At 43.2% G+C, this 17653-nt stretch overlaps 1 protein-coding gene across 1 annotated transcript; it reads right to left on the minus strand.

Annotated features, from left to right (window-relative positions):
- Window positions 1–9296: 9296 nt before the first annotated feature.
- On the minus strand, window positions 9297–10274 carry LOC130032362 (taste receptor type 2 member 41-like). The gene has a single exon (XM_056123944.1). The coding sequence runs from the start codon at window positions 10272–10274 to the stop codon at window positions 9297–9299; it is 978 nt and encodes a 325-aa protein (XP_055979919.1).
- Between the last annotated feature and the right edge of the window lie 7379 nt (window positions 10275–17653).

The following is a 17653-nucleotide window of genomic DNA, read 5'->3' on the forward strand; positions in this document are numbered from 1 at the left end:
GCAGGGTAAACACTGTACTTCCTGTAACTATTGCTCCAGTCCAACTCACTGTTGTTTTTAGTGAGAAAACTATTAGGCTTCTGAGTAACTCTTTGAAGACAAACCAAAACCAAGCAGGCAACTCACTTATGTTTTCTGGGTATCACCTGTGACCACACCCTGGTCTTTCAATAACTCTCATTGCTAACATCTCAGAGACAAGTCCCTGGCAAGAAGGTTAGACAGTTGGAGTTTGTTTTTCAATCTTGATTCACAAAATGAATGAAAATCCCACCAAAGGACCTAGCCTGGGATAAAGGTAAAATCTTTTCTTTTCTTTTTTCTTCATGAGCACAATCCAATGCATAAATCCCAGAAAAGCAAATTTCAGGGTCCAAGTTAGACACTAGAAGAATATTTATAGACTCAATTAGCAGCAATAAGGCAGGAAACAAATAATTAAATGGGAACAGAATTCTGCAGCCAGTCCTCACACACCTGGAAATTCGTATGGCAGAGTCCCTGCCTGAGAACAACACTTCCCTGAACCTCGGATAGGGTGCAGGGGGCATTAAACCAATCTCTTCTATCTAAAACAGTCTCCCACAATATTATTATTGTCTTGACACAATCCCAACTAGGAATCCCACTCAAGAGATGGGAATTCTTCACCTACAACTCAATGGCAGTTTATGGGCCTATAATTCTGTGTTAAAATGCCATCTCTCCATCTTATTTGTGAAATATAAATAAATCAAATGAATTGACAAAAAGAAAAGAAAAAGAAAAACGCCCATATTACCTCCTAAGAGCTCAAGAATGGTTCAGTAGGTAAATGTGGCTGCCTTGGAAAAGGTGTGGTCGTGGTTCAATCCCAGGTGCCACACTTATATAACCAGAGTCATCCTGCCACATAGTGTGCAAGCACCAGCACACCACAACCAGATGTGTGCATGGAGTGAAACTAACATGCACAACCCCAGGGGAGCATCATGACTGAAAATCATACAAGTAGCTGGGCCAATTGTACAACCCCCACAGTGCAGTGTGTGAGCACTGCAATGACTCCAGGAGAACATTGCCAACAATATGTGTGCAAGACAACTCACAAAAGCATGACCTACAGTGGACACCACAACCAGGGCTGTGAGTGCCATCACCGGCCAGGTGTTTGACCCCCTCATCATCACAACAACAAAGGGAAGGGAAGAAGGAAGATAACACTGACAGACTGCAGGAACTCTGGGGAATACCACAGGGAAAGAGGAGACCCCAGGAGAAATTCACAAGGGATGCATTAGGTGGTCGGATGGCTGTGGAACTTAGTAGGTGGGTGTCAAGGACTCTTAAGAACCTGCAAAAGTATGAAGCTAACTCCTGAAATTCTCTCATTGAAAACCAATGAAAAACACGAAATAGCATCTGGTTCACAGTTTTATCACTGCCAGAAGGAATGTTTCTTCAGTGTTTGCCCCCTCCTGGCCCTCCGCTTTGTCATCCTCTTAGGCTGTGCATCTTCGACTCCTGTGCATCTGCCTCTCAGGATCATTCCCACCTTGGTTTTGTTTGTTTGTTTGTTTTTGCTTATTGGGTCACACCTGGTGATGCACAGGAGTTACTCCTGGTTCTTGCACTCAGGAATTACTCCTGGCGGTGCTCAGAGGACCCTATGGGATGCTGGGAATCGAACCTAGGTCCGCTGAGTGCAAGGCAAATGCCCTACCCGCTGTGCTATTGCTCCAGCCCCTCATTCCCACCTTGGAACTGTGTGCTCATTTGTAAGACTCCACACTTCATTCCCTATGCCCCACTAGGCTATGAATTCCATGTGAGACGCGTGCCACCCCAGCTCGAGCTGTTGTATATTTGCCAGAGCTCACAAAGTACATCGGTTACTGAATACATCCCCCAGCGGCATGGAGTCCCAAAGACTAGTGGGTCCTGATTGATACTTTGGTTTCTATATGTGTGTTCTCAAATTTTAAAGGGTGTCTTTGAGAGAGACTTTTAGAGTGGATGTGATCTTTCCACAGGCTTCTGAGAGCAAAGAACTTGGAACCAATCACATTAAGTAAAGCTATTGTACAGTAGAGAACAGTGCAGTCTCCTGCCCCCGCGCCTGGCTGTCCTCACCGGGGCCCCTTGGAGGGGAGCGGGTTGAGCTTTCCTCCCCGCCCTGACCAGAGCTCCACCAGCTGAAGACCTCCAGGACCAGCCACCACCATGCTGAGACCATTCTCCGCACACATGAAGGTACTGGCAGAGGGACAAAGCCACGCGGGTTCCGGGGCCGAGATCTCCAAGCCTACTCGGATTGAGGCCGAGCATCCTACACCCAGATCCTCCAAATTCCAGTAGGCGGGGGTCACACCCACCACCTGGCCCCCTGGCGCCGTGTAATCCCATCAGCGGCCAAGACTCAGAGACTATAAAATCCAGATCCCGGACGAGAACAGTGCAGTCTTCTGCCCCCGCGGCTGGGTGTTCCTTCCCGGGGCCCCTTGGAGGGGAGTGGGTTGAGCTTTCCTCCCCGCCCTGACCAGGGCTCCGGCAGCCGAAGGCCTCCAGGACCAGCCACCACCATGCTGAGACCACTCTCCGCACACATGAAGGTACTGGCAGAGGGACAAAGCCACGCGGGTTCCGGGGCCGAGATCTCCAAGCCTACTCGGATTGAGGCCGAGCATCCTACACCCAGATCCTCCAAATTCCAGTAGGCGGGGGTCACACCCCACCAACTGGCCCCCTGGCGCCGTGTAATCCCATCAACGGCCAAGACTCAAGAGTCTATAAAACCCAGCTATCGGAACCGCGCGCATTTGCAGCCGCGTGACATCTTATTATCTCATTCCTACTTTGGACAAACTGGCAGGCTACCAAATGTAGCCTGCCTACACAGCAGAGTCTGGCAAACTCCCCATGGCGTACCCAATATGCCAAATACCAGTAACAATGATGGGTCTCATTCTCCTAAAGAGCCTTGAATATAATCTCAGGGCTAGGATGAAAGAAACGTTACTGGGGCCTGCTCAAGGCAATCGACGAATAACAGGATGATTTGTGATTTGTGATTGTACAGTATAGCCGGTGGGCTGGAGCAATAGCACAGTGGTAGGGTGTTTGCCTTGCACACAGCTGGCCCGGCCGAGCTGGGTTCGATTCCTCTACCCCTCTCGGAGAGCCCAGCAAGCTGCCGAGAGTATCTCACCCGCACGGCAAAGCCAGGAAAGCTATTGTGATGTATTCAGTATGCCAAACACAGTAACAACAAGTCTCACGACGGAGACGTTACTGGGCCCACTCGAGCAAATCTATGAACAGTGGGAGGACAGTGACAGTGACAGTATAGCCAGTAAGCACATTTGCCTTTCATACAGCCAATCTGAGTTCCATCCTCAGCATTTCGTATGGTCCCCCGAGCTCTGCCAGAAGTTATTCCTGAGTGCAAAGCAAGGAGTAAGCCCTGAGCATTGCTAGGTGTGGCCCCCAAAGCCATAAATAAATAAATAAATAAATGCTACTGGACAGGGCAGGAGAATGTCAAGCTTATGGTCCAGGGTCTAACACTCAATCTGTTTTTCCATTGAGCTGGTAGACTTTAAAAACAGTTGCTTACTTTCTTGTCTTCTTCAATTACAACCACTCAATAAAACAATTTACAAAGCAGAACAAAAATAAAATTAAAAGGTAAGGCTGGAGCGATAGTACAGTGGATAGGGCATCTTGCCTTGCAAGCAGCTGACCCAGGTTCAATCCCCAGCACTCCAGATGGTCCCCCAAGCCCCACTAGGAGTGAGTGAGTGAGTATAGAGCCAGGAGTAAGCCCTGAGCACTGCTGGGTGTGGCTCCCAGACAAATCAAGGTAAAACAGTTAAAGATAATAACAAGATATTGTTTGGCAGCTCATATTACCACTATAAATTTTTCCTGTTCTCTTTATGTCTTCAGAGCAAATTCCCTGATCTTTTTTTTTTTTTTTTGCTTCCCTCAGTTGAGACCGGATGCTACTGGAGTGAATTCTCCTGGAGTTAGATCCTCTAGTAAACACCAGGCCTGCTCCACGTCAGAGCCACATCTGGTGACTTATCATCCTCCACAGGGGGAGGCGGGAGAGGGAGAGTTGCTTCATCTCAGTTGCATGCAGTTGCATGTGACATATTTGCCATTTAGCAATATAAAAAAGAAATAATGGAAAAAACGAGAATTAGAAGAAAGGAAAAATTTTTTAAAAATATTGTTTGGTTGCTAGAAAAGTTTTTGCCAAGTGCTGGATTCTCTCTTCTTTTCATACTCATACAGATACAAAAAAGAATTTTAAAAAATATTTGCTACAGTGTTGTAATACTACAAGTGTATTATAATGCTTACTTCTTAAGTAGCATGCATCTATTTTAACCACCTATTTCGATCTCTGCAATTGGTCTGGGATAGTTAGTATTATCCCACTTAACATATCAGGAAATGAAAGTATAAAGAGTTACTTATATCTAGGTCACTTCATAGGAAATGTAGAAAACATGTCAATCAAAATATTAAAACTCTGGGGCTGGAGTGATAGCACAGCGGGTAAGGCATTTGCCTCGCACGCAGCTGACCCAAGTGCAATTCCCAGCATCCCATATGGTCCCCTGAGCACCACCAGGAGTAATTCCTGAGTACAGAGCCAGGAGTGACCCCTGTGCATTGCCGGGTGTGACCCAAAAAGCAAAAAAAAAAAAAAACCAAAATATTAAAACTCTTCTGAGTAAAATAAAATGAGTTTTACAAAAATGAGTACGTTTATGAATCATATTACTGAGCAGTAAATCAACACCATGGGTATTTCCATTTTTTTATGTTAAATTATGCACTTAACAGTTCCAACTTATTTTATCAGGAAAATTTTAATACAAGACATACCTAGCATATTGAAATAATAACCAAGAAACATTCTCAAAAACAAAACTGAATAAAGGATAATTTACCAGTTATTCAAACATCATACATTTAAAATAGTTAAAATGTTGTAGTTGTGGTGATGCTAATAATATCTTGGTGATCAAGATCATGGAGAAAAGGAGAGGCTTTGGGGGCCAAAAAAAAAAACAGCATTGGGAGGAATTAAGCAATGGTCAAAGAAGAAATTTTAAATGAGGGGAGGAAAAAGTTATTCAATAAAGAGTGTCAAGGTAGAAAGTCAACCATCTGTTAAAAAAAAACAAAATGTATTTATACATGATACTTTATATCCAAATAAATTCCATAAAGTTCAAATATATCAATGAAAAAAATCAGGGGACTGAAGCTCCAGAAAAAAATCAAAAGGAGTAGTATTTTTATGGTGGAAAATGAGAAATGATGTCTTCTATGAGACAGATTTTCAACAGTCAGAGGCCAGAGGTGTGACTCAGGTGATGAAGAATGTACCGTGCTGTTAGATTTGATCCCTGGCACTACATTGTCCCCAAACACCACCTGAAGTGGCCCAGGCAAACCCTGAATGTTGCCAACCCAAGCAGCCCACAGCAGGGAGTGGTCCCATGCCCCTAGCTCTGTGAAGTGTGGCCCCAGTGAAAAAGCAAACAAAAGCAAACATGAGTAGTAAGGTGGGAGGCAGTTACAGAGGCAAAGGGGTTGCACAATTAAGTTCTTTTGTGATGATGGATTATTTCTGTGTCTTAATTGTGGTTATGCAATCCACAGATGGGATAAAATTACATAGAAACATGCACACACAAACATATACACCTAAATGCAAGTTACAATAACAATAATGGAAAAGAAAAAGAATTCAGTTGGCTTGTTAACAGCAAATGCGAGATGCCCATTTTCCAGTTTGACTCTGGTACTATAGTCGTATAAGAGGTCACCGTGGAGAGAGCTGGGTGAAGCGGATATAGGTATGCTTACAGTTTTTTCAATTGATCGTGAGACTATATTGCAAAGTAAGAAAGCTTTAAATCTAATATAACAACCAAGAAATGTTAAGATAAAAAAAAACACTGAGAGTGGGGGAAATGTCTTGCCAATCATTAAAAATTAAAGAGTAATTTCTCTAAGATCTAAGGGACTCTGACAAACCAGTGTGTGACACAAAACAAAAATCCAAAATTAAGTGAAGGTCTAGACATTCCACAGACAATACAAACAAATGACTGGCTCAAATAGCTCTAATCACAAAATACTGACAAACCTTACTTAAAATAAAAGTCATGCAGAGTACAACCACACCAATTGTCTTTTACTGTACAGATTAGCCAAAAAATAATGACAAATTGCGTACAAAGTCATTCTCATAAAATTGCCACAGGAAAGTAATTTTTTCCAAACTTAAAAAGGGTAGTACTGGGGGCTGGAGCAATAGTACAGTGGGTAGGGCATTTGTCTTGCACGCAGCTGACCCAGGTTCGATTCCCAGCATCCCATATGGTCCCCTGAGCACCACCAGGAGTAATTCGTTAGTGCAGAGCCAGGAATGACCCCTGTACATCATCAACGAGTGTGATCCAAAAAGTAAAAAAAAAAAAAGGGTAATTCTGTCAAAATTCTAAAAGGCAGATACCATTTCACCCAGTAATTCCATTTTATAGAATTTATCCTCTAGTAATTTGCATGTGTTGAAAGATTACATATATAGAAGTTTCATTTATCATTGCAACACTATTAGAAAAACAAAAGACAGGATTCAGATTAAATGGCCACAAGTAGCAGACCAGTCCAGTAAATGTAGTGCATCTATTATTTAAAGAAAAAATAGTGAAAAAAAAAGCTACTTGTGTCCACATAGATAAAAGTCCAAGAAATGACCATGAGCCAGAGGGCTAAATATTGTGCAACTACTGTATAGAATTACACAGGTCGAATAACCTTAGTTACTGATCTAGCATATACCAATATGTAAGTTTTGTGGCTATTAAGTATAAGTAGTTTTTTGTTATATAATAAAATAAATTTATAAGGATGGTTGTTAAATTGGTTAAAATGCCTCATTCTTACCTGTTCAAAGGAAGGAAAAGTCCTTCTCTCTACCCTTCTTTTTGAATCATGAGAATGCCTTGCCCATTAAAAAATAAGCATGCAAAATAACTTTCCCCAAAACATTACTCCATTAATATGCCTTCATGCAGTAGCATGTCCTTTCAGTAGCAAAATTATTTCATTCTCAAAGATTAAATTTCTTTCTGCTGGAATCCAGCTGCAAGTTTGTCTCTGAAATTTGTCTATTGATGTCTTTTAACAAAAACTTCTAAGCCTGCCTTAAAGGCACCTAACTCTAAATTAGTTCATCAAAAATAAACAAATAAATGCCAGTGGCAAATTTTTGCAGTTTGAAAAGAATCTTGTAAGCATAGAAATTTAAGAGAAAAGGAAAATAGTAATAGTCTATACTTTTATTAAAATTTATACATTTATTTATGTGTTATTTCTGCATTATTAAATACATTTCATAATAATCTATGCACTTATTAATTTTTATCCAAAATTATTTCTTTTTTAAAAATTTATTTTATTAAAGACCTAGATTTATAAAATTATTGATAGTTGAGTTTTAGATCTATAAAGTTTATTATTCAAACATGCAGATAAACACCCATCCCACCACCTATGTCAACTTCTCTCTACTAGTATCTCAAAAGCTATTTCTAAAAGTGTTTTCATAGTAGTAAAAGCAAACTACTTTAAGATAATATTTAAATGTAGAGTTTATCTGGGGCTTGTGAGATAGTACAGTGGATAGGTGCTTATCTTGCCTGAGGCAAACCTGGTTACCAAGTTACTCCCTGAGATCCACCAGAAAGTGATCCCTGAGCACTGAGACATGAGTAAGTCCCGAGCACTGCCAAAGATGACCCCCACACAAAAAAACACAAAAAAGATTTATCAATTTTATACTTTGAAAAAAAACAGGCTAGGCATAATTTTCAACACAAATTAGGTGAGCATCATGAATCCTTATTTTTCAGAACAAAAAAGTAGGTGTTTATTCAATTTGACATAACTTTATGACATTTCATTCATTTCATTTCATTTCATCATCCTGTTATTCATCGATTGCCTCGAGCAGGCCCCAGTAACGTCTCTTTCATCCTAGCCCTGAGATTATATTCAAGGCTCTTTAGGAGAATGAGACCCATCATTGTTACTGGTATTTGGCATATTTGGTACGCCACGGGGAGTTTGCCAGACTCTGCCCTGTGGGCAGGCTACATTCGATAGCCTGCAAGTTTGTCCAAAGTAGGAATGAGATAATAAGATGTCATAAAAAGATGTCCTGATAAGATGTCGCAGGGCCGCATTGGCCGCGCGGTTCCTGGAGCTGGATTTTATAGTCTCTAAGTCTTGGCCGTTGATGGGATTTCACGGCGCCAGGGGGCCAGGTGGTGGGTGTGACCCCCGTCTACTGGAATTTGGAGGATCTGGGTGGAAGATGCTCGACTCCAATCCGAGTAGGCTTGGAGATCTCGGCCCCGGAACCTGCGTGGCTTTGTCCTTCTGCCAGTACCTTCATGTGTGCGGAGAGTGGTCTCAGCATGGTGGTGGCTGTTGTGACATTTACATGAGAAATAAAAGTTCCAGAGACAAATTTGAAAATGGAACCATTACAATGTTTGATTCGAAAGGAAGAATACATACAAGACAAGACAATAACTTCCATTTAAGGAGAAAACTAAAGAAGAATAATGGGAATATAATTTTTTTTAAGAAGATGGATCAGCTAGAGAGATAGCACAAAGGTTAAAAGCCTTCCACACTGCTCACCTGTAACCTGGTTTAATTCCTACCTCCACATATGACCCCCACCCAGCACCAGAGCTAGGTGTAAACCATGAGCTCTACCAGGGGTGGCCCCAAAACCAAAATAAACCATTGTTTACAGATATCACCTTATCCAAGTTTGGTGGGATAAAAAGACTCTGCATGGAAAGAGGGTTCAGAGAACTGCCACCATGACTGCCATCTGCCATAGCATCTGTCCCTGGGTTCTCTTGGAACCTCACTTTATGCTGCACCTCATTGAACCCCCAGTCAGTCAAAAGCACGAATGATTCCTCAGTAGGCAATGGAGGAAGGATAGTTGATTAATCAAGACTTTCTAACTGAAGACTTCCACAAAACAGAAGGAAAAGAAGCAGAGGAAATAGCACCAAATATGTTCTAATTCTCTGTACAACACCCACTCTCTGAAACCTGAAGGTGGGATGCATTTCATGTGTCCCAAGGAGGAGTTGTGCTCAGAGAATTCCCAGGTTTCCTCCCCTCTTTTCCCCCAAGGAGAACCCCATACTCTAGGCCAGGAGATGTCTGCTTGAAGACATTTTCACATTAGGGCACCAGATTCAGTCATGTCCACCTGAATCTCTTCTAGGGATCCGGATTAGGAGACCATGTAGCCTAGGAGACTCCTGGAGACCCCTGACCAACAGAACCAGGTGCCTGCACACCCCTTGCAGCCGGGGATTGCTGAGGATGAGGATCAAGGGGTGGACAGATATGCACAGGTAGATCACATTTTGCCATGGCCAGTACCAGTCACTCTCCGCAGTGAAGAACCCCAGGACGTCAATGATCAGGGACAGGAAGGAGAGAGCATAGAGGAAGAGGAAGGAGACCAGTGACTTCAGAGCCCTTGTGTGAGCCTGGGAGCGGGGGTCCCGCGGGCTACGGATGTGATGCCGCATCCTCCCCATGTGTCTCCTCAACGAACCCATCAACAGCACAATGGACAGCAGGAAAATGGAGCAGGGGATGGACAAAGTGACCAGCTTGAGGGGCAGGAAGTAGGATAGATCCAGCCTCCTGCTCCACTCCCTGTAGGTCATGTTGTCGGAAAGTCTTCTAGCGAGGAATCCTTGATATACTTCGTGGTTCCCCCAAAAGAACAGCAGGGTGACCAGGCAGGAGATGAGGAGAGATCCCAGCAGTAACCAGGGCACGGACCCCAGAAACCTCCACTTCAGCCAGAGGAAGGCGGGATGGGAGACGTTGGCAACCTTCAGGCAGAAGAGGACGCTGAGCCAGGTGCCGAACCAGTAGGTGGCCGTGTTCAGGAAGTCCCAGTGCAGCCCAAAGAACTGGCGGGCGGGTCTGTACTCCATGAGGTGCAGGAAGTAGTAGAAGCTGTTGACCATGCCAACCCACTGCAGGCAGAAGCGACTGGCACCCAGGCAGAGGAGGATCAGGTCCGAGGGAAGCAGCCTCCCCCGGCACATCCGTTCTCTGCCCAGAACCAGCACGATGAAACCGTTGGCCAGAAGTCCCAGGAGACACAGAAGAACAAAGAGCAGCATGAAGAAGAAGGTGAGTGCTTGTTGCATTTTAGCCCGTCCCCAGAAATGCTACCCTGAGTCTGTCCCTGATCCCACCGCACCCTGCCTAGACCTGCTCTGGGCCCTCTTTGAATTTTTCCTGGGGTGAGAGAAGACCTGACTACTGTCTCTGCCTCTGCTCCATCTCAGAAGAAACGTGAAGTCGGCTCAATGAAAATGCAAATTCGACCTGGACTCAGTTACCTCTGATTTGCCTTCTCTGGTTTTGCCTACAGGCTGCCATGGCTGACCTCAATGGAAAGCGTTTCTCAGAGTCTTTGTGATTGAGCTCCATCCCTGGACCCTGTAAACACACATCTCCTCATCGTATCATTCTCACATGATGGAGACACTCATGTGACCGAAACCTAGTCAAAATAGTGCTGTTAGGGGGTCGGAGAGATGGTATATTCAGTAGGTACTGGCCTGGCACGCAGCCCACCTGGGTTCAATCCCTGGCATCTCCCAGCAGCACAACCAAGAGTAATTCCTGAGTGCAGAGTCAGGAATAAGCCCTGGGCATCTCTGGGTGTGCCCCCAAAACAAAAATAAATAAAATAAAAATAGTAATGTCAGTGAGGTCTGTGTCAGCTGAACTTCCTTATTACACTGTCACCCTCACTGATGAGCTTTTGAACCCTTCAAGGACAGCTGCTTTGATCCACTTTTCTACTCATCTTAACTCTTTAATGGACCCTAAAGTATAAATGATGGAAAATGGGTTAAGCTGTGCTTTTGCATCCATGAGAGAGTTTGTTTTCTTGGTACTGTGGGACTAAGGTCAACTGTTTCTGCTGGATGCTGATTGGAAGGTACTCTTCTGTCTTATGGCCACCAGTGTTCTTTGCCAAATGGTCTATTTCGACACATCTGCTTATTGCTCTTATAGGGACATGGACCCTGGTGATGGGTTCGGAGTTGGAACATTATATGCCCAAAACTATATTACTAATGGCATCGTAAGATGCTTAAATTTTTTTTTTAAATAAAGTCAAAAGAAAATCTCTGAAAGACCTCGTTGGAAAGTAAATATGTTTTCTTGCATAAAAATATATTCAAGTTGGTTCATAGTCAAATGTTTTCTGCTTAAAACTTCAAATTTGTCCTCTCTCAGTCTTTATTTAAAATGTTCTTTCACTTTGGAGTGTGTGTTTTTCCCACGAGTTGACTAAGAAATTAATCATACAAATAGCATGAACATTGTTAATCACCTCAGCCTGAGTCTATAATTGCATTAAAATTCATAATTCATAATAAAAATAGAGATCGCAGTGAAGTTGGGTAAATGTATGTTTTTCTCACTCTCAGATATCTGTTTCTTAGACAGGTTTATGCACTCAACAATTATTTATTGAGCATATGTGCACCTTGGGCACCTTTCATTTATTTATTTTTTATTTAAAAAATTTTAATTTTACTGGCAGAGGGACAAAGCCACGCGGGTTCTGGGGCCGAGACCTCCAAGCCTACTCGAATTGGAGTCGAGCATCTTCCACCCAGATCCTCCAAATTCCAGTAGGCGGGGGTCACACCCACCACCTGGCCCCCTGGCGCCGTGTAATCCCATCAGCGGCCAAGACTCAGAGACTATAAAATCCAGATCCCGGATGAGAACAGTGCAGTCTCTGCCCCCGCGCCTGGGTGTTCCTTCCCGGGGTCCCTTGGAGGGGAGCGGGTTGAGCTTTCCTCCCCGCCCCGACCAGGGCTACGGCAGCCGAAGACCTCCAGGACCAGCCACCACCATGCTGAGACCACTCTCCGCACACATGAAGGTACTGGCAAAGGGACAAAGCCACGCGGGTTCCGGGGCCGAGACCTCCAAGCCTACTCGAATTGGAGTCGAGCATCTTCCACCCAGATCCTCCAAATTCCAGTAGGTGGGGGTCACACCCACCACCTGGCCCCCTGGCGCCGTGTAATCCCATCAGCGGCCAAGACTCAGAGACTATAAAATCCAGATCCCGGAACCGCGCGGCCGCAAATGCGGCCGCAAATGCGGCCGCGCGACATCTTAACAGAACTTTTTTTTTATGACATCTTGTTGTCTTATTCCTACTTTGGACAAACTTGCAGGCTATCGAATGTAGCCTGCCCACAGGGCAGAGTCTGGCAAACTCCCCGTGGCGTACCAAATATGCCAAATACCAGTAACAATGATGGGTCTCATTCTCCTAAATAGCCTTGAATATAATCTCAGGGCTAGGATGAAAGAGACGTTACTGGGGCCTGCTCGAGGCAATCGACGAATAACAGGATGATGAAATGAAATGAAATGAAAAAAATTTTTAATAGTGAGACATCATGAGGTACAGTTGCAGACTTACACGTTTTTGTGCTTGGGTTTCAATTATACAATGATCAAATACCCATCCCTCCACCAGTGCCCATTTCCCACCACCACGGATCCCAGTATCCCTCCCACCCCTCATCCCCCCCATCCCACCCTGCCTCTGTGGTAGGGCATTATGGGCACCTTTTAGAGTCCCTGAGAATATTCTGGTGAGCCAAAGATGTGGGATCCTTGCTTTTAATGGAACTTACAATACAAGAAATGATAACTGGCAAGCAAACACCAAAGGGCAAACACACCCAGAGACACAGTTCTTTGAAAAAAAAGAGGCAGAAGGTTGCTGGAGAAGGACAGAGGGAAAAATAGCTTCAGAAAAAGGCTGAGAGGATTCCTCACATCCACAAAAGTACAACTTCTGCTGTGAATCCGTGAATAACTGACTCCACTCATAACATGACCAAATCATAATTTTATCCTTTCACTTCCAATTTTTGTCCCAACTTTAATAGGGAGGAAGAACTCCAGAAAGCAACCTGACTTTTCTTTCTACCCAGATAAAATGGACTGTCACAAGTCACAGAAGACTCTTCAACCAGGAATGGAGTCTTTCCTCCTGGCTTGTTACCAGTCAGCTGCATCGCCACAACCTGAGCTTGACTGATGCAGAGAGAGCATGGGGAAAGGTCTAATTCAGATAAGACAGAAAGCCATCTGTCTTTGTGCTATTAGGCCGAACAGATTTTTTTTAGATTTTTATTAGTGAAACACCATGAGGTACAGTTGCAGATTTACAAATTTTTGTGCTTGGGTTTCAGTTATACAATGATCAAATACCCATCCCTTCCACCAGTGCCCATTCTCCACCACCACTGATCCCAGTATCCCTCCCACCCCCCGTACCCCTCCATCCCACCTTGCCTCTGTGACAAGGCATTCCCCTTTGTTCTCTCTCTCCTTTTGGGTGCTGTGGTTTGCAAAAGAGGCATTGAGTGGCAATCATGTTTGGTCTAAAGTCTGCTCTCAGCACGCATCTCCCATCCTGGGAGGATGCCCAAGAACAGAGCACTGGTTAAAGAAACTTTGTACATCTACACAACGGAGTACTATATAGCTGTTAGAAAAGATGAAGTCATGAAATTTATATACAAGTTGTACTACATGGAAAGTATTATGCTAAGCGAAATGAGTCAGAAAGAGAGGGACAGACATAGAAAGATTGCATTCATCTGGGGAACATAAAGTAACAAAATAGGAGACTAACACCCAAGAATATCGAAGATAAGTACCAGGAGGTTTACTCCGTGGCTTGAAGGCCACACACGCTAAGGGGAAAGGGAGCTCAGATAGAGAAGGGAGGACCTAATAAAGGGTGTTGGACAGATGTTTAAGGCCACTTCGGCCCCTATGGGAAACTTCTGGTGGCTGTGTTAAGTTCCCAACTGAGGCCTCTCTCCTGTGGTTCTCCTTGATGTGGAGAAAGACATCTCCTTGATGTATATTTTGGGTTCCTTCTATCCCTACCCACTCACCACCAAACTGTTGCTGCAAGAGTTCCTCTATCCTACAAAGCAACCATGGGATTAGATCTGCAGACACACTCACACATATGTTCTATCCCGGGCGGCCTACAGCTGCTATGCTTCCCTCCCTCTCGAGTCCTGCCACAGCCACATCCTCCTGCCCTCAAGATAGCGTCTGCTGAGCAACTCAGAAACAGCAGAGTGGAGTTGACAGTCTCTCACCCACCACAAGGTGTGAGGTCAGACAAGTGACACCTTCTAGTTCTCCATCAAAAACCAGATTGCTGCTTTTGCTGGGTTCATCATTTTCCCACAAAGCCCTCTGTGTTCTGTTTCCTCACTTATTTTATTCTTTTCAAAAGTTTCAGCTATCATGGAACAGGTTGTTTGTTTGTTTGTTTGTTTGTTTTGAAAATCTGACAGTGGTGAGCTGGCTGTTCACCTTGACACCTGGGCCAAAGAGAAAATGCAGCAGGTAAGGTGCATGCTCTGGTTCTATCCCTGACACCTCATAGGGTCCCCTGAACCCCACTAGGAGTGATCCCTTAGAACCTGGTGTAAGTCCTGAGCATCACCAAGTATGGACCCAAAACAAAATTTTGAAAAGAAAAAATAAATAAATAAAAAACCTTGGCCTCTGATAGAAATATCAACTTTCAACACCTCATGATTTAATGAACAAGATGCAAAAAGTTGCATTGGTTATGATAATAAACTTGGACATGATTCCAGGGTTATTGGAAACCATTAGAGGTTGTTTACAGAAGAGTCTCATAATTTATGTTTTTGAACAAATCTTCTAGGCTATAATTGGTTGGAAGAAAGTGGCCGTGGTTAGTGCATTAGACCAGGTAGAAGCAAATGCTACCCACCTTCCACTTGGGAGGCCAGTAATGCCCAGTAGAGATAACATGTTGGTATTTTCTGAAGATCCAGTTGGATTTGCATAAGACGATAGAAATCAAGGGTGGATCCTGTATTTTTCACTTCTGTAGCCTGGATTATATGGTTGTTGGAAACGTTTGCTGGGATGAGGAATGAGAGAGGTACATGTTTGTGGAGAGCCTCCACTTCAACAACGTTAATTTGAGATGCCTGATATCTAAAATGAGACCTGAAGTAGACAATTGCAATGTTAAGTCTGATCTCAGTGGAGAGTTAGAGCTGGAGTAACAGGTTTTGGAGGCAAAGCACATGGTATTATTTAAGGCCATTAAACTTGATGAGATCATATGGGGAAAGGATGGAGTCAGTTCAGTGGCTGGGAGAAGCTTGCACTGTGCACTTGAAATCTAATCGGGGCTTCAGCGGAGATTGGGCTGAGGCAGATACTAGAGAAGGATTCCACGCTCAGAGTGCAGAGCAAGAGAAGGCAGAAATAAATGGGTAAAGACAGTGCCACAGAAAAGAAAATTCTGAGGATGGGAGCTGGATCTTGAGGGTAAATTGAACCCAGAAGTAAGTAAAGTAAAGTAAAGTAAAGGCCCTCCCGTTGATCTCCGATTTGCTCGAGTGGGCCCAGTAACGTCTCCATTGGAGACTTTGTTGTTACTGTGTCTGGCATATCGAATACGTCATGGGGAGCTTGCCAGGCTCTGCCCCATGGGCGAGATACTCTCAGTAGCTTGCTGGACTCTCCAAGAGGGGCGGAGGAATCGAACTCGGGTCGGCCACGTTGGCTGCGTGTAAGGCAAACGCTCTACCGCTGTGCTATCACTCCAGCCCAGAAGTAGAATGCCAATCTCACCCCCAAGGGACCCTGGGGTAGGGGGCAGGGTGATAAAGTTGGGAGTGTGGTGGTGCCTCAAGACAGAATCTGTCAGATGTTCTCATTCTCAGGGGCCCCTTAGTTAGAACAAAAACTCCACATATCAGAGCGTTAGGCTGGAAGCTAACTCCGGGATCTGGCCAGAGCTGTCCTGACTTTGCCCCCAATTCCCCAACACAGAATCCTACTTGTCATTCATCCTTCCAACAGAACCCCCCCCCACCAGGAGACACATGGGAAGTCCCAGGCTGGGCTTTAGGGATAAAGACTCCTTATTCTAGAAACCATGTTCCAATACTTATACCTGTCTTTTTTTTTTAAAAAAAATCATTTTTTAAGAAAAATAATTCTTGAGGGAGAAAGGTGAGTAGGTGCATAATAACAATTCTGTATAATAAAGGAAAATAATGACTTTTTTAAAAGTTGTATTTAAAAAAAATAAATATCAATGATCATCATGCAAAAGAAATACTGAACTATGCAACAAGAAAGTGTAAAATCAAAGGTCAGGGATTCTCTCTCTGGCTCACATAAGATGCAACCCAATGTTATTGAACCATTACACACTCTAATAATGGGACTTAGCTTTCAAGTCTGGGTCTAATGAGCATGGAATCTTTGAGTAAGCCTGGGAATAAGAGAAATAGTATCATAACTCCTTAAAGTATCCTTGTGTAGCAGTGTGCCTCAAAACCATAAATATTAACTCTATTGTAACCATGTTACCTAAACTATTTAAAATGCTTTTGATTTAAAAAATAAAAATAAAAAGTTGTATTGAGGGCTGGAGCAATAGTACAGTGGGTAGGGCATGCGTGCCTTGCACATGACTGATCAGAGTTCAATCACCAGCATTCCATATGGTCCTAGAAGCACTTCCAGGAGTGATTTCTGAGTTCAGAGCCAGGAATGAGCTTTGAGAATCAACAGGTGTGACCCAGAAAGCAAAATAAAAAGTCATATTGACTTAGTACTACTATGAACCTTCAAATACTATTGGAAATTTCATATATATATCTATACACATGTATATATGTACACATACATATTAATTTATATATGTGTGAATATATATGCTATTAAAAACTTGATGATATATATCATTAAACTTGATGATATATAATGATATATATATATAATTATATATAAAATTTTAACATGGGGCACACGCAATATCTATATTGTTTAACTGAAATTTGCTGATTGAAGAACTTAAGTGGTCTCACAAAAAGGTAGATATGTGAGGTGATAAACGCGTTAGTTAATTGTGCAAATTCTTTCACAATGTATCAGTATTTCAAGTAATCTCACTATATGATTAATACACACCACAATTTTATTGGTCAATTGCACTTGATAGATCAGAGGAAAGACTATAATCAGGACGTTGGTAATAGTATGAAGGACCAGAATGCATGCTTTGCAAGACTGGAGTCTGGCATTCAACCCTGAGCATAGCCACAGAGCACTGCGCTAAGAGTAGCCTCTGAGCAAAACAAACGGAACAACAAAATAAGCATAATCCATAATAATAACTATGAATGTTAATCTAGAAATATGGAATGTAATTGATATGCGGTAACTACATTAGTACTTAAATATATGTATATTTATGTAGCCATAAAAGGATAAATGGAAGCAAAGTTAAACATATAATTTGCGATTACAAAAGAACACACCACTTATGCCTTGGATGCAAAATATAATAGTCATAATAAATATCCCCAAAGTGACAGAGTCAGCAGATATTACCTCTGAGATAGAAATCTAACATTTGCTGTTTGTGGTTTAAAATAGTCCATGTAAAGTC

Source organism: Sorex fumeus, unplaced genomic scaffold (assembly GCF_029834395.1).
Source record: "Sorex fumeus unplaced genomic scaffold, SorFum_2.1 ptg000048l, whole genome shotgun sequence".
Lineage (NCBI taxonomy): Eukaryota > Metazoa > Chordata > Mammalia > Eulipotyphla > Soricidae > Sorex > Sorex fumeus.